We start from the raw sequence: 17,515 nt of genomic DNA on the forward strand, positions 1-17,515 counted from the left end.
AAACATTATGTAAAACTGATAAAATTTAAAAACCTTTTATCTCTATGATATTATGATTTCAAAATATATTATCTGTCCTAGTAATAGGCATATTCTGTTGTTGAAGGCAGAAAGTTCTGGATCGAAATTGAACTCGTTTATCACATTAAATTATTGCTCGAGCTGTTACTGCACACAACGGCTCCCACTGCTGTCTTTTCTGAGATGAGCTGTTGCTACTTCATCCTCATTTGACCTCTGGAGAACACCCATCCTACTCACCCCCCAAAATTTACTCTGTTTGGATGAGGACATCCTCAGTCCTTGAAGGAAAGATATTTCTTTCTGGCATCATTTACATTTTGGTTGTTCAGGTAGTTACAGGACTGCAGCATGAACTACACTTTAGACATCCTGTTATTACAGTCAGTTCTAATCCTGAAAGAAACTGGAGTTCCATTTTTTGGAAGGCAGATAATTTAATAGACTTTACCACCAATGCCCTTCTGTAGTTTTTGAAGCAGCCCTTGTATTATTTTTTCTGCTTTTGCGTTAGAAATCATTTTATGTTACGATCTGTTCATCATGTTAGTCCTAAGGTGTATAAGCTTTTACTAGATTAAATCTTAGACGCTGTCCATCCTGCAATCCCCTTGACAACCATACTCCTGTCCTGTGGGAGGAATTAAGTACTGCTCATCTAGCCAAGCCTCCCTCTATTACGGCTGCTGGCAGTCTATGTGATTGAAGTCTGTATCTGAAATACTTTCCTGGTAATGATCTTCCGTGAAAATGCATACCGTGTAGTAGCTCTGGGATCCCTACTCACTAGAAATCTGTGTGTGTGCGCTAAATACAGGAAATATGGTGGCTTTATAATAAACTGTATTAAGTTTACTACAGATGTGGTATTATTAAACAATTTCACCACTTCAGTTCTCAGGAGTTTGTTCCGTGAAAAAGCCACATACCCAACAGTTAATTATTGTGCCGAAGGAGAAATAGGGAAACATGAGGTTGGCTAAGGTCTGTGATGACAACACAGCATTGCTTTGTGCATCTGGAGTCGTGGGCCCTATATGCACAGGGATACAAGTCTGACCGTCAGGATTGGATTTCAGGTGTTCCAAATGCTGTCCACTCGCATTGTAGATGCAATACTAATCTCTTTTTTAAAAAGGGACATTTGCTCCTTGCTACTCCAAACCGAGCCCGCGCTACCACCTCCCTTGTTGACCACTGCAACAGCCAGGTAGTCTTTCCGCTTTCTTTACTCTTGTGGCTCTTACAGTCCAGCTTCAAAGAAATCACTCAATGATCTTTTAAAATGCAGATCAGGTCATATTGCTCCTCCTGCTTAAAACCAGCAATGGCTCCTATGACACGAAGAAAATCCGAACTCCTGAGGATGGTGGCCAAAGCCCTGTGTGACCTGGCCCCTTCCTCCACCTCCACCCTCTCTTGTCACTCTCCTGCTTGCTCCGATGTATCAGATATCCGGATTTTTGTCTGTCCTGTAATTACGTTAAGGTTGCTCCTACCTCAGGGCTTTTGTACTTGGCCTGAAAAGCTCTTCTCATAGATTTTCTCCAGGCGGGATCTTGGCTCAAATATACCCCTTTAAAGAGGAGTAACATCCTCACTTACACATCAGCTGGTTTTATTATATTTGTATCAGTCATCACTGTCTGGAATTGTTATTCACTTATTTGCTAACTTGTTGGTCATCTCTGCCCTTAAGCAATGTGATGGCAAGGACTTTGTTCATGCTGTTATTCCAGTGCCTAGATCAGGCTCTGGCCCACTGTGGATATTCAAGGAATAGTTCATGAAAGAATAAAGAAATGAATCGAAATGATTACATTTTCTTAAGTGATACAGTTTTCTGGAAATAAAGTTGTACCAGTAAAGAAATTACTGATTTTTCTTGAAGCTAATAATAATTTTCCCATTTAAAACAAAATTAAATAATCTAAGCATAGTTTCTTTCCCAGAAATCACCCAAGATTGAATCTGATATACTTTCTTAATGGAACATTACAGCAGTGACCTACTTTTAATTTGCAACAATACAGATTAATATATGAGCTTAGCATTTTCCACCAACATTTATAGTGGCTATTATTTGGGTCTGAATAATCAAGTCTCCAGGGAACAGGTCTGCCTTATAAAAACAGGTGGACTAGTCTCTCTAATGGCATCAGAATCATATAAGCGATTCCCTGATGCTTGGAACACTCTGCTCAATTCCAGGAGAAGGACGATACATAAGCAGGCATGGTTACTTTACGGAGAAGTAAATTCCATAATGCCCATTCTAAACAGGCCAGCTGACTTTCACCAAAGATATCTGACCCTCCCTTTGATAAATTCATGTTAATAAAAATAAGCTGTGGGGGAATAAGAAAAGCAATAATTATACTTTGAGACCCGGAATAAGTACAATGAGAAGGTGCTATATCTAGTCTGAGTTTTGGATCTAAAAGAAAACTTATGAAGGCCTTCAAATGCATTTCCCCGTTTTCTCCTAAAACCTTTCCCCATCTGCCTAAATCACTTCTAATGAGCTACTACAGACCTTCTAAATTTAAAAGTTAAAATATTGCTAATTTCAGCCAGGAACACCTGAATTGATTGATGCAGGAGGCTCGAATAGGCAAACATATGTAATCAGATGGTCACTGCTTGGTAGGAGAAAAGTTCATCCTTATTTTCAATGGCTGAATAAGAATTACATACTTATGCAACCAATTTGTAACAGTTGAACATCCATATTTCTATTCTAAGAAATGATGTGATAAAAATACTTAGGTATGCGCTTTTATGCACATCTCTCATTATTTTCTTTGCAAAAAATACCAGTAAGTGTAATTATTAAGTTAAAATATATGACCATTAATTTTTTTTAACTTACTAGGTTAAAATATATGACCATTAAAACTTTTTCTTTAACTTTCACAGAAACTTTTCAAATAGACATTTCACAAGCTCCTGATATGCACTGTAAAACTGATTCCCAAGAATGCTGTGGCCAGTTATATTCCCACCTGTAGTGGATGAGAATATTCACTTTCAAATTTAATAAGGTGCCAGGATTGGATGGCTCTAAACTGTGGGGATTTTTTATTTCTTTAGTATGTAACATAGGAGTAACTTAAGAAAAGACAGTGCATTCTCTATGGCAGTGGTTCTCAACCTTCTGGCCCTTTAAATACAGTTCCTTATGTTGTGACCCAACCATAAAATTATTTTCGTTGCTACTTCATAACTGTAATGTTGCTACTGTTATGAATTGTAATGTAAATATCTGATATGCAGGATGGTCTTAGGCGACCCCTGTGAAAGGGTCGTTTGACCGCCAAAGGGGTCGCTACCCACAGGTTGAGAACCGCTGCTCTATGGACTCCTTGCTTCCTTGCTCAGGCCTCGTTTGGGCCCTGGTAGGGGTGGAAACCTTTGCTCCAGCTGCTCATCTAAATTCCGTGAGCCTCTGAAGCTTAGGAGCCCACCTGTCTTTAGAGTTTCACCCTCCGTTTTGGTGCAGGGAGAGGTTCCTTTCTTGGTTTCAATCTTTTAAACACACGAATGCAATTTTAAATGTCATTTCTAAGTATAAGAGCAGAATGGGGAGGTTTTGGCCTGAGATCACTACCATCTTGTTCCCAGAGTCTATTCTGAATCCCAACAGCTCTATTTTCTAGCTTTAGTACCATGGACTTTTTCCATCATCGCACATTGGTACATATTTGTTTAGAAGGGCTTGGATGAAATGTGTGTGTGTGTACATGTGTGATGCATTTCTCCTTATAAAAGCGTGAATGCAGAGAGCTCTGTCCTCAGAATTGGTTTCTGACCTCTGACAGGATGTGTGGAGCCTGGTTGCCCTGACATTCACCGCTAGGGGCGGCCAATATGCTTTTACTAGTCCATTGTGTGTACAAGGATGATGCAGAGGTCTGAGGGGTGTGAGGAGCAAACCAGGGCCAGAGGGGGTGTGCAGAGCACTGTGGCACTAGGTGCAGAAGCCACTGTGTCAACTCCCTTTGCATTTAAAGCTTTCTGGATGCCCAGGGCATGTCAGATCTAAAGTGTGTCTAGGCTGCCTGAAGGACCAAGCCCTGGTAGGCCTTCTGCTTGACAGAGAATGTGTGTGAACCCCGAGAATTTAAAAAATGCCACTAAGCCCGGCTGGTGTTGCTCAGTGGTTGAGTGTCAACCTATGAACCAGGAGGTTATGGTTTGATTCCCAGTCAGGGCACATGCCCAGGTTGTGGGCTCGATCCCCAGCGGGGGGCGTGCAGGAAGCAGCCAATCAATGACTCTCTCTCATGGATGTTTCTGTCTCTCTCTCCCTCTCCTTTCCTCTCTGAAATCAATAAAAAAGTATTTTTAAAAAATGCCATCGACTCACAAAGATAAAAGAGAAAAAAGAGTCTGTCTACCCCTCAGGCAGTCTCTGACTTTATTTATTGCCCCTTCAAATGCGAATGAGAATGGAGTGCCCTCCTGCCAGGGCTCCACATCATTGCTACTGCTGTTCCAGCAGAGGAGGAACAGGTGGCCTTTGTGCTTTCCTTCTCTGAGGTGCTACCTGCCCTGTACTGAAAAGCCTGGGGGCTCTGCCTGTAACTGCTGCTGCTTTTGAAGATTTTACCCTATTTGGATATGGCATTAATCATTTCCATGGGAATCTTGAAGGACGGTAATGCCTGTGTTTATGCTACCAATTACTCAGGAAGCCAGTAAGTCCTCTTTTTATTAAGGCCTCCTCAGGGATTATCTAGCTAGATTCTTTTATTATGCATTTTTAAACTAGAACTGCCTCTTCCTGCTTTTGTTACCTAGTTAGGTTGTCCATCTAGATGTCAATCAAAAAAGATTATAGTTCAAAGCAAGTAGTTATTTGAAATAAAGGTTACACGAAAGCATTCCAATATTGGCCACGTAAATATTGATGGAGAACAATATAAGCACCTCCAAGGATTCAAAAAGTGATTAAAAATGCCTGTGCTGTCTATATGCTGTTTCAGTGGAAGTAATGTAACAGAAGAGGCCAACGTTTTCCTACAGTTAGCAATAAGCAACTGAAAGATGCTGACTCAGACCTTTAGCCACAGTTTCCTGCGATGACAATATTCTAACTCAAAATCCATAATAACATTAAATGTTCTATATTAAGAAAACCGCTCATCTTCCATATTTTTAAAAGTATCCAAATTGAAAGAAGCTTTAGGCAATAATTATTTAGTACTCTGCACAGAGAAAAGTTGCATTAAGTTAATTACTTTAAATGCTTAAGGTATTCTGCTGAGGGCAGAGGGCCGTCTCTACTAGTCTACATCCAGGTTCTTAAGGTGGGGTTCATAAACACCTGAAAATGAATGCAGAAATGATATGATTGCGCAATTCTGGGAGGAGGACTTCCTCCAGATTTTAGTGTATCCCATGATCCAAAAAAGGTTCACAATTGTCTTATACACATTCTTTGGAAGATTGTTCTTAAGCTCTCGGACCCAAGAAATTGTATTCTCATTTCCGAGGAAATCCCACAGTATTACATCTTAGACTGACCTTCTATTAAGAAGATAGTGGAGGCAATTACCCAAGAGCAAATTTCAGATTATAACTTGAAATAACCAGACAGCCATGGCCACGGAAATGAGGTGAAGGCTGAAGCTGAATGATCTACTTCGTGGTAGTAAGTTTCTGTTTTTCATTGCACATGCAGAAAATGCTACTGTGTAAAGAGAATGAAAAATGGGCTGATCCAAATTACTAAACTTAAAAAGATATATGGACATAAGACACTGGGGGATAGGGGAGGCTAGGGGACTGTCAAGGGCGGGGGGAAAAAAAGGACACATATGTAATACCCTTTGTAATACTTTAAGCAATAAAAAAAAAGATATATCATATAAAAGTATTGGGAAAATATGCCAGCACTGGCAACTACATTTCTAAATAAAAAGAAAACATAGAAACTATTTGCTAGTCTTAAACAACAAAGTATGTATAACCTTGCAATGGATAAAAGGTGCAGAGGGAATTGTTCACTTTTCTTCAAAGAAGTTCTGCTGGATTTCAGACATTTTCTTTGAATAACCATGTTTGCTGAATATAAAGGTTAATGTTAGGAAGGTAATTAAAATGAATGATGGCAGTGTCCACTGGGCTATGGCTGTGAAGGTGCTTCCCTGTGGGAAACTGATATAGGGTTGAGCCTCAGACTGACCTCCTGGCAAAGTCACAAACAAGTCCCAGCTTAGAGGTCTCAGTCCTCTAAGCATAATTAGGCTTGACCTTATAACCAGGGGTGGGCAAACTTTTTGACTCAAGGGCCACAATGGGTTCTTAAACTGGACCGGAGGGCCGGAACAAAAGCACGGATGGAGTGTTTGTGTGAACTAATATAAATTCAAAGTAAACATCATTACATAAAAGGGTACGGTCTTTTTTTTTTTTTAGTTTTATTCATTTCAAATGGGCCGAATCCGGCCCGCAGGCCGTAGTTTGCCCACGGCTGCCTTATAACACTCCCCAGATCTTACCTGGGAAACTAATGGGCTGAGGGAAGTGCAGGGAGTGTAAACATGATCAAAACAGGTGAAACTCACAAGAACTGTAACTATGGTAACCACTGCATTGTTTACCTCAGACTATAAAAGGTCGGTGCGGATTGAGCACGGGTGGAAGTCCTTCCTCTTGAGTTGGACTTACCCGCCTGGTACCCCAATATTTCCAAATTATCTCTTGTCTTTTCTATTTCATTTGTGTGCGGCTCCTCTTCCAGATATTGAACCCTTAACCACGCAGGACGTGGAAGGAAACATTTACGACACTTCCCCACCCTGTCCCCACTCTAACTTAAAAATGTCTGATATAAAAAATTGTGAGCTTACGCACATATATTATGAGTGGTTATTTTTTATCCCCCCCCCTTAAAAACCTACAGGATTTCTTTACATAAAGAGTTCTTACAGGTTTTTTGAGATGTAATTTGATTTTTTTAAAAGGTAATAGGTTATACAAAATTTTAAAAAGCCCTACTGCATAAACTAAGCAGCTACTATTAGAGCCACCATTTCCAGTCCTCTAGAACAAAGTAGTGAAGGAAAAAGTTACCCCAAAGAATTTTGAACATTGCTCTCCACCAAGTCAAGCTATCTATTACTTAGGACATAACTCAAAACGTATTAATACTTATTCAACATAGAATTTTATCTATATCTCCATATACTTATATATATATGTATATATATATGTATATATATTTTTTATATCTGGTCCGCAGCACAGAAAAATGAAGAATGGCAAACTAGAGAAATAGTGAAATGTTAGTGGCCAGCACTAAAGGAATCGGCAGGCTGACTGACTTCAAGGGAAGAGACAGGAAAACAAACCTAAGAAGGGAGTCCACATGCACGAAGAGGCAGAAGTGCCTGGAGATGGCAGGAGGAAAGGATGGAACGGTCCAGTCATTCTGGCTCTCCACCCAGGACCGCGTGTCCTGTGAGATGCTGGAAGTTACTTTGAGCCTTGCCCGCTTCTCTTTCCAGCTCAGAGGCGCCTCGGGCCCTGGCAGATCATGCATTTCCTAGAGAGGTGTTCTCCTGGCCTCGCTGAGGAGTAAATGCCTGAGCAAGCAGCCCTGAAGAGCAGGGAACTGGTTCAGCTCTTCCTCAGCCCTTTAATTAATTACCTTGCTGGCTGCCCCACGGCCTAGTTTTCCCCGCCTGTGATCCTGGGGATTTCCCCGCGGTTCTGCTGAACTCACTGTTACAGCATCTTGTCTTTCACACTGATTGTGTTTTGGGGTCTTAGACTCAGCTGGGCTGTACCTTCCATCTTACTCCATCTGATGTCTACATATATTTTTTAATTAATTAATTAATTTTTATTTATTTATTTTTGGCCCAGGATAAAGGGAGAGGCACGTGCCCTGACCGGGAAAAGAACCCACGACCTTTTGGTGTACAAAATGGTACTCCAACCAACTGAGCAACACCGGCCAGGGGTCCATCTATTGATATTGTTAAAAAATCCCTCCATGTTGACTCCACCCTTCCAGGCTTCCAGTGCTGTTGAGGACCTATGTTTATGCTTATTTTTCCATATCAAAGAGACTTTGGATGGAAGTAAAGATACACCTTAATCAGCTACCTTCTGTTGGAAGCCATTCTGGGCAGTTTAAATAAAGCAAATATTCGCCCCCTACAATCAGTGCATTAAGATTTTTATCACTTAGCTATCAATTTTACTGTAGCCAAACTAACACAGTCAAACTGTCAAATTTGAAATTTTGTTTTGTTTTGTTAAATCAATTATATTTAAAAAGTGAAAAAAACTCTGAAAACTTACAGTCCATATCAAGTATGGCACGAACGGATTTAACGAGTTCCTTAGACTCCAGGGCCAGTGATGCTGGGATGCTCCGGCCATTCCTTCCCAGCGATGTCAGGGAAGTCTGAGAGGCCAACAAGGCTCTTCTTTCACTGTGAGGGCAAGAAAACAAAAGTTGAAGCCATCACACAATAAATAACATCTATCTTTGCTAAATCTGAATTCGTATTAGTTGTAAATGTGTACAGAAATATTTCTACATCTGGGAACATTGTCTTCTTATAGCCATAAATGAAGTAATTCACAGGAAACATTACTTCTGTTTTCAATTCTTGACTGTGTAATAAATAGGCATCTACACTAATAAAAGAGAAAAATGGTAATTGGCATACGGCGCTACCCTTTTCATTGGCTAATCAGGGCTATATGCAAATTAACTGCCAACTAAGATGGCAGTTAACTGCCAACAAGATGGCGGTTAATTTGCATATGTAGGCACAATGCAGGGAGGCGAAAGGGAAAGCAGGAAGAAGCCCCCTGCCACTGACAGTGATCGGAAACCCAGGGGGGAGCTAAGAGCTGGGGGGCAGGGCCCTGCCCCCCAGCCATGATCGGAGAATCAGGCGCCTTTGCCGCCCTGGCCAGTGATAGCAGGAAGTAGGGGTAAACCCAGTGATGGGAGCTGGGCACAGTCGAAGCTGGCAGTCCTGGGAGCTAGGGGTCCCTTGCCTGGGCCTAAAGCGGAGCCCACGATTGCGGGGCCGCTGCAGCTGCGGGTCCCCGCTGCCTGAGCCGGATGCCTCAGCCAGAGGCGTCCTGCAGGGGCAGGGGCAGAGCCCGCACGATTGCGGCCCCCCCCCGCCCCCCCACCGCTGCCACTGCGGTCCCCGCTGCCTGGGCCGGACGCCTAGGCCAGAGGCGTTAGGCCTGGGCAGGGGCGGAGCCTGCAACCGCGGGAGCTGGGGGTCCCCTGCCCAGGCCTAATGCTTCGGCCAGAGGTGTTAGGCCTGGGCAGGGGCAGAGCGGGAGATCGCGGGGAGCTGGGAGTCCCCTGCCCAGGCCTGACACCTCTGCCAGAGGCCTCAGGCCTGGTCAAGGGGCCGATCCGGTGATTGGTGATCGGAGGGTGATGAGGGTCAACTCCTCTGGCCAAGGCATCAGGCCTGGGTCGGGGGCAGAGCCGGGGATTGGAGGGATATGATGGTCCCCTTGCCCAGGCCTGAAGCCTGGGTCAGAGGCGTCAGGCTTGGGCGGGGGGTGGAGCAAGCGATCAGAGGGAGATGGGGGTCCCCTGCCCAGGCATGATTCCTGGGCCAGAGACCTCAGGCCTGGGCAGGGGTCAGAGCCAGTGATCGGGCGTCAGGCCTGGGCAAGGGGCCGATCAGGCGATCGGAGGGTGATGGGGGTCGACACCTCTGGCCGAGGTATCAGGCCTGGGCAAGGGGCAGAGCCAGCAATCGGAGGGCTCTGGGGGTCCCCTGCCCAGGCCTGACGCCTGGGCCAGAGGCATCAGGCCTGGGCTGGGGGCAGAACCAGTGATGGGGGGAAATGAGGGTCCCCTGCCCAGGCCTGACACTTCTGTCAGAGGCGTCAGGCCTGGGCAAGGGGCCGATCCTGTGATTGGAGGGTGATGGGGGTCAACGCCTGAGGGCTCCCAGTATGTGACAGGGGGCAGGCTGGGCTGAGGGACACTATCCCCCCCCCCACACACACACACCCAGTGCACAAATTTCGTGCACCGGGCCCCTAGTATTTTATAAAAAGGAATAGAAGGATGACCCACCTCCTAAGTCATTTGTTGGACTTTTTTAGTGAGTGCTTATCTTATGCTAACATGATGTAGCCTTTTATTTCATTTTGTAAAAATTCAAGTTAAGCTCATAAACATAAATTTATTAAACATGCATCTATTATTACTTCTTATAATATTAACTATAACTTCAATATGTATATTTATTAGTGAAATTATCTCTTAAGCACTTCCATTTGTTTCTCCTAAACCTAACAGCCTAGAGCACTTCTGTTACTTTGAAAAATGCAAATGTCACCTGAAATAAATGCATTTAGATATAATTAAAAATGCAAGGGTTTGTTTACTGCAAAAAGTCATTATGCTAAGCATAATTCTTAAGCATAATGGGATTAATTAACAAGGAAAAATTAAAGCATCAATTATTAAATTCAAATAAATAACCATTATTTTGTGTTTAATGACCAAGACAAATATCCACTACAAAGATACAGTATATTAAAAAGACTGACCCAGCTGGTGTGGCTCCGAGGTTGAGCAATGACCTATGAACCAGGAAGTAATGGTTCAATTCCCAGTCAGGGCACATGCCTGGGTTGTGGGCTCAATCCCCAGTAGGGGGTATGCGGGAGGCAGCTGATCAATGATTCTCTCTCATCATTGATGTTTCTCTCTCTCTCTCTCTGATGTTTCTCTCTCTCTCTCTCTCTCTCTCTCTCTCTCTCTCTCTCGCATCTCTCTCCTTCTCTGAAATCAATTTTTAAAATTCCTTAAAAACAAAAAGCTGATGAATATTCTATTGCGATCCTCCCCTTAGACCTCCCCTAAGGGAAAAAAAAAAAAGACTGAACCAAATTTTGCTAGTGTTTAACTTTTCAAGACATGGTGAAACTTTGTTTAATGTCACTTTTAAAATTTATCTTTTTTTCATGAACTAGATTAAGGCAAGGGCAGACTGAATTATTATTCAGGGTCACAATGAGACCTTGGGGGTGCGGATAGGGGGCACACCTACAAGGGGAATCTGATTGCTGAGTATTTTAACATCCTTACTAAAAATAATTATCATGGAATTCACATAAATATCTTACATCATAAGTAGCATGGATAACAATTAAAAATGTCAAATTCCTTCATTAGAAGAAATAAACATTACAATAAAATGAGTTTAAAAGTGTACTACTATAGGATTTCTTCTAAATTGAAAAAAATGCTGTGGAAACCTAAAATATAATAAGAATACAGTGAATTATCTTCACTTAATAAACTGCTTTTTTCATAGCATAAGGTAGAATTTGCCTATGTTTCTGTAAGCATACATTGCTAGAAGTTGAATGTTAGTGTCAGCTACTATAAGATGAGAGAAAAAAACTGCTTAGAAAATGCACAAACAGAAATCTTTCTTTTGTATCATGTATCTAAATGACCATAAACTTGCAGTTTGAAAAAAATAAATGTTATTAGTATGATTGTAGCTCCTAGTAAGAAACTTTATATCAGAAACCAACTATGAATAATAACAAAATCAAGGTGTATTCTCCAAATATGTATTTTTAATTTATGTCTATTGAATGCTGAAAATGCAAGAAATGGATAGCATGGGCATGTTTGATAAACTTCTGTTTGCCATAACAACTAATATGCTAGACAGAGAGTTACCTTTAGCAGTGACTAGGGTAGTGAGTTTTATTCATACACAGGATGCTTAATTTCTTTACAGGATTCAATTTTAGAGTATGAGGTTACAATGATTTGCTAAATATCTCCAGGAATTTCTTTCACAGAGATGAGGTCAACAATGACATATCCTTGTATCTATTTCCACAAGACATTAAAGAACAGTATTGGATAGGAGTTACATAGCATCTTAAACCTAAGAGACTTTTGTATTTTAGTCCCAATTACCAGATGAAAATGTAATCTGTGGCCATACCTGTAGGAGGCACTCAACTATTCTTACCTTAAAGTTGATAAAGGAGCACAATTATCAGAAAATACTTCTTGAATAGCCTGTCAACAAACAAAATAGTGAAGATCTGTTTGATCGTTTTAAAAAATGTCTTTTCTTGCTTAATTAATATTTATCACCTCTTCCTTCATGCTCTCCCGCCCCCCCGCCTCAGTTGATTAAAAGGGTACTTCTTCCCTAGCTGGTTTGGCTCAGTGGATAGAACACCGGCCTGTGGACTGAAGGGTCCCGGGTTTGATTCTGAACAAGGGCACATGCCCGGGTTTCGGGCTCGATCCCCAATAGGGGGTGAGCAGGAGGCAGCTGATCAATGGTTCTCTGTCATCACTTGATGTTTCTATCTCTCTCTCCCTCTCCCTTCCTCTCTGAAAGCAATAAAAATATATATTTTTTAAAAGGTATTTCTGTTTTGTGGTGGTGGTGGAGGGGATCAATTACAATAACATGTAATTCTACTCAGAAATAAAACCATCAAACATTTCTTTATGACTAGTAAATATCAAATCATGTTTATAGAATATCAAGAGTTTTCTTAGAAAAGTATTCATTAACACACAGAATGCATTTGGGATCATGTTACCCTGTCTTAATAATGTCTCTTAACAACCTGTATGTTAGCTGGTCTTTTCATTATCTAGGCAATTTAAATCTGACTCTGTTAGTATTGCTGTTTTGACCACAGAGACTGTTTCACCAGCCACTGAACACTGGTATTTATCTATATAGCTTAGCTGCCTATCCATTTCTTAAAAATGGACATAAAGTAACGTAATAGGAAAATTTACCTCTACAAAATGAAGCAGCTTTTCAGTGGATGCCTCGAAAGTTTTTCGAGCCACTTCTGATTTTCGCAATTGGCAGTCAAGCACCGTGATTCTCTTTCTTAACTCCTGAACATTTCCCTGGGTGGAGAGAGCAGAAAAGGTCGTCTTACGCCCTTCTTCCATTCCACAGGCGAGGTGCCTGCCTTAGCTTGTGTGGACTAGCACCCGACACTGCCGTATCATTTATTTTCTCTTTATTATGTAGGCCGGCTGATTTGGGGCAGCACTTAAAAACAATGGCCCATTTAACAGTTAAACTGCACGGGTGCTGCAAATTTGATGAGATAAGCTTCATATAACTTTATTACTTCCTATAATGAATTACATTTAAATTAGTTTACAGTGTTGTTTTGTTTTGCAACATGTCTTACCAGATGCTGACAGAAAACCCTACCAGTGTGGCAAAACTGAAAATCCTGAAGATATACGCCTATGTCTAGTATTACACAATCCAATACGAAGCTGAGCTGGCAGGGAGGTAAGGGATTCCGTGGGCAGGGCAGGCGTTCCATGTGGACAAGCAGCAGCAGTGCTGAGTGAACGCTGGAGTAAGAGTGACTGCAGCGTAATGTGCTCTGAGGGCACATGCTGAGCTCTGGCGGCCTACAGCTTGGGGCTTCCTCAGGCACATATGGCAGGTGGGAGAACTCTAATGGGTGAACTAAGAAGAAACAAACTCAAGGTGAAGAGAGTTTTGACTTTGGCTCTGGGGAGCAGATTTTAAAAAGTATCCCCTGAATAAGTGCTAACCACAAGCAGGTTTAAGGTCAGAATTTATACTGCGTATGTAATCTGTAAATTCATAAGCTGAAAATTTAGTTTAAATTGGTCCCAAGCTGGTAGAAGAAAACACAAAACTTCTCTGCAGGGGTATTTTCTACACTGAAATCTTAGGTAATTCTCACATACGTTGTATCCAAAAGAACCTGACCTCAGAAATAAGCTACCATAAATGAAAAGTTCATTGAAGAAAACAAATTACAAGGTAAGACCTATAAAAACCACAGACACTGGAGTGATCAGATATAGAATGTAAAGTAATACTTATTATGTTTTAAAACTTAAGAAGGAATTGAAAGCAAAATAAAGGATTAAGAAACTATCAAAATAGATTCAATGATATAAAAAATCAATCTTAAAAAATAAAAATGTAATCATAATTAAATTAGAAGCTCAATTTATGGGCTTACTATCCAATTAGACACAGTTGAGAAGAGAATGGGTAAGCTGGAAGACAGAGGTAAAGAAGGTCCTTATAATGAAGCAGAAAGATAAAAATAAAAAACATAAAAGAAAGAGGTAAGGAGAAAAGAAGATCTTGCATACATCCAATCTGAATTACATAAGGAAGACCAAAAAGAATGAACGAAAAATAGCTGAGGATAACACTTTATGGTTTAAAAAAAAATGGGAAAGGGCATTTTTATTCAGGGAGCTCAATGAATCTAAATAATTAAGTCAACACATGACTCTTCAGAGTCAAACTGCTGAACACTGACGATAAAGAGATCTTAAAATCATCTACAAAGAAACAATAGATTTCAAACAAATGACTGGTTAATGATTACTGTAACCATGGAGTAAAAACACTGAAAAAAGTAAGTGCTAAATGCAACACAATTCTAAATGTAACAAAAATGTATTTCAAGAACAAGAGTTCAATAAAGATGTTTCCAGGCAAACAAAAATGGACAGAGTTTATTACCAAGAAATCCTCACTGGACAAATTTCTAAAAGCTGCACTTCAGAAAGAAAGAAAATAATTCTAGCAAGAAGGTCTGAGAAGAAAGAAAGACTGTTGCACGTAGAAAATGGTAAGCATGGCGGTTTACCTAAACAAAGGTTGACTGCACAAAATACATTGCAGTCATGTTTAAGTTATGGTGCTAAAAGTCAAGAAAGAACTAAAATAGTGACACAAATAGAAATGAAGTAGGAAGAGGTGATTGAATTTGTTCTAAAGTACTTTTAGAAGAAGGGGAAAGCTAGTGATTAGTTTTATATAATTTACTAGAGGCCCGGTGCACAAAAATTGGTGCATTCGCGGGGGAAAGGGGGGTCCCTCAGCCCAGCCTGTGCCCTCTCGCAGTCTGGGACCCCTCGGGAGATAACGACCTGCTGGCTTAGGCCTGCTCCCGGGTGGCAGAGGGCAGGCCCAATCCCTAGGTGCAGCCCCTGGTCGGGCTCAGAGCAGGGCTGATTGGGGAGTTGGGGCACCGCCCCCTGTCATGCACAGAGCAGGGCGGATTGGGAGGTTGCGATGCCATCCTCAGTCACGCTCAGGGTAGGGCCGATTGGGGGGTTGGGGCACCACCCCCGTCACACTCAAGGCAGGGTCGATGGGGAGGCTGCAGTGCCACCCCCTGTCACGCACAGAGCAGGGCCCATCAGGGGGGTTGGGGCTCCGTACCCTGTCACGCACAGAGCAGGGTCAATCAGGGGGTTGGGGAGCTCCCCCCTGTCAAGCACAGAGCAGGGCCCATCAGGTGGTTGAGGAGCTCCTCCCTGTCACACAGAGTAGAGCCGATAGGGGAGTTGGGGCACCGCCCCCTGTCACACACAGAGCAGGGCGGATCAGGGGGTTGGGGCGCCGCCCTCTATCACCCACAGAGCAGAGCCGATCAAGGGGTTGGGGCACCGCCACTGTCACACTCAGGGCAGGGCTGATGGGGAGGTTATGGCTCTACCCCATCACACACAGAGCAGGGACAGTGGGGGGGGGGGGGGGATGGGGCGCCGCCCTTTATCACCCACAGAGCAGGGCCGATCAGGGGGTTGGGGCGCCGCCACTCTCACACTCAGGGCAGGGCCGATGGGGAGGTTATGGCTCTACACTGTCACACACAGAGCAGGGCCCGTGGAGGGGGGGGGGGGGTTGGGGCGCCGCACCCTGTCACACACACACAGAGCAGGGCCGATCAGGGGGTTGGGGCACCGCACCCTGTCACACACAGAGCCGCAGGGCAATCAGGGGGTTGGGAGCTCCCCTGTATCAGGCACAGAGCAGGGCTGATCAGGAGGTTGGGGTGCCTTCCCCTGTCAGGAACAGAGCAGGGCAGATAGGGAGGTTGTGGCCCCGCCCCCTGTCACACACAGAGCCGCAGGGCAATCAGGGGGTTTGGGCGCTGGCCCCTGTCACGCTGATCCCGGTGCCGCGAGGCCTCTCGGCTCCGCTGATCCCAGCAGAGGCCTCGCAGCTCCGCTGATCCCGGTGCTGGGAGGCATATTACCCTTTTACTATATAGAATAGAGGCCTGGTGCATGGGTGGGGCTGGCTGGTTTGCCCTGAAGGGTGTCCTGGATCAGGGTGGGGGTCCCCACTGGGGTGCCTGGCCAGCCTGGGTGAGGGGATGATGGCTGTTTGTAGCTGGTCACACACCCTTCAGGATGGGGGTCCCCACTGGGGTGCCTGGCCAGTCTGGGTGAGGGGCTGAGGGCTGAAGCTCCCAACTGCTCCTTTTTTTCTTTATTTTTTTTTTATTCTGGGCCAGCTTTAGCTCTGGCTCCAGCTCTGAGGCCTCCGCTGCTGAAAGCAGGTATCTGGTTTGTTTGGGTTCTATAATCGAAACAATGTATAACTCCAGCTCTGAGATCCAGGCTCGCTGAAAGCAGGTTTCTGGGGTTTTGTTTAGCTTCTATATTTGTTACAATGTTTCAAACTGCAGGCTCAGAGGCCGGCAAGGCAGGTGGGGAACGTTGGTTTCCTCCGTCACTGAAGCAAGCAAGCCTCATGTTAGTTTCAAGCTGCCTGGCTGCCAGCCGCCATCTTGGCTGGCAGTTAATTTGCATATCGCCCTGATTAGCCAATGGGAAGGGTAGCAGTCATACGCTAATTACCATGTTTCTCTTTTATTAGATAGGAAGTTAAAATAGAATGCTAAAATTTCTTAACTAATCATTAAAAATTAGAAAAAGAGTATATATCTTGTGAACCAGCAGATGGAAACATGGAATAGGAGTTGGAGAACACAGGAGAAATCTGAACCAATTCAAAAAAAAAAGGAGGAGAAAGAAGGAAAGAGAGAGGGAAAGGGGAGGGGGATAAGAAGACTACAAATGAAAAACAAGAAGAGAACATGAGACAATTAAAATGCACAAATTAAGAGGATGGAAATGAAGCCAAGTGCATTAGCAAATAAAAGAGTGTAACTGAAACAATATTTTCAATTAAAGGTAAAAAATTATTAAAACGTGGGGGAGGGATTCAGCTACATGTGATTTACCATAGACACAATTAAAATACAGGGACATTGGTAAGTTGAAAGTAAAAGGATGGAAAAAATACATAGGTAAATACTAATCAAAAGAAAGTCAATGTAACTATTTTAACATCAATCAAAAACAAGCACTAAGGGGAAGAGAAGATTACTAGATTAAAGAATCACAACATTTTCATAAAAAGATGATAACATAATTTCAACCTTGTATGTAACTAAAAGCATTACCTCAAAATATACAGAGAACATTAATCACAAGCTCCTGTGCGTGTGATTTTCACATACTTCCCTGAAAAATGAGTATGACTAGAGGACAATTGATGACCCACATTAATGACTCTGATTACTGGTCTAAAATAACACAACTACATCAAACAACCGCAGAATGTTTTTCAAGCTTTCTTTGAACATTTGTAAACACTGCCCATATAGTAAG

The 17,515-nt window shown here is 42.8% G+C and overlaps 1 protein-coding gene across 3 annotated transcripts in view; it reads right to left on the bottom strand.

The window, feature by feature from the left end:
• STXBP4 (syntaxin binding protein 4) overlaps positions 1-17,515 on the bottom strand; it is a 121,663-nt gene that overhangs the window by 44,569 nt on the left and 59,579 nt on the right. For all 3 annotated transcript variants that reach the window (XM_036340523.1, XM_036340522.1, XM_036340521.1), the window contains 3 exons: positions 12,824-12,940; positions 12,030-12,079; positions 8,338-8,471 (listed from right to left, as the gene is read on the bottom strand). In XM_036340523.1, coding sequence (XP_036196416.1) covers positions 8,338-8,471; positions 12,030-12,079; positions 12,824-12,940 — 301 coding nt within the window. The remainder of the gene's footprint in view (positions 1-8,337; positions 8,472-12,029; positions 12,080-12,823; positions 12,941-17,515) is intronic.

Source organism: Myotis myotis, unplaced genomic scaffold (assembly GCF_014108235.1).
Source record: "Myotis myotis isolate mMyoMyo1 unplaced genomic scaffold, mMyoMyo1.p scaffold_m19_p_17, whole genome shotgun sequence".
NCBI classification, from domain to species: domain Eukaryota; kingdom Metazoa; phylum Chordata; class Mammalia; order Chiroptera; family Vespertilionidae; genus Myotis; species Myotis myotis.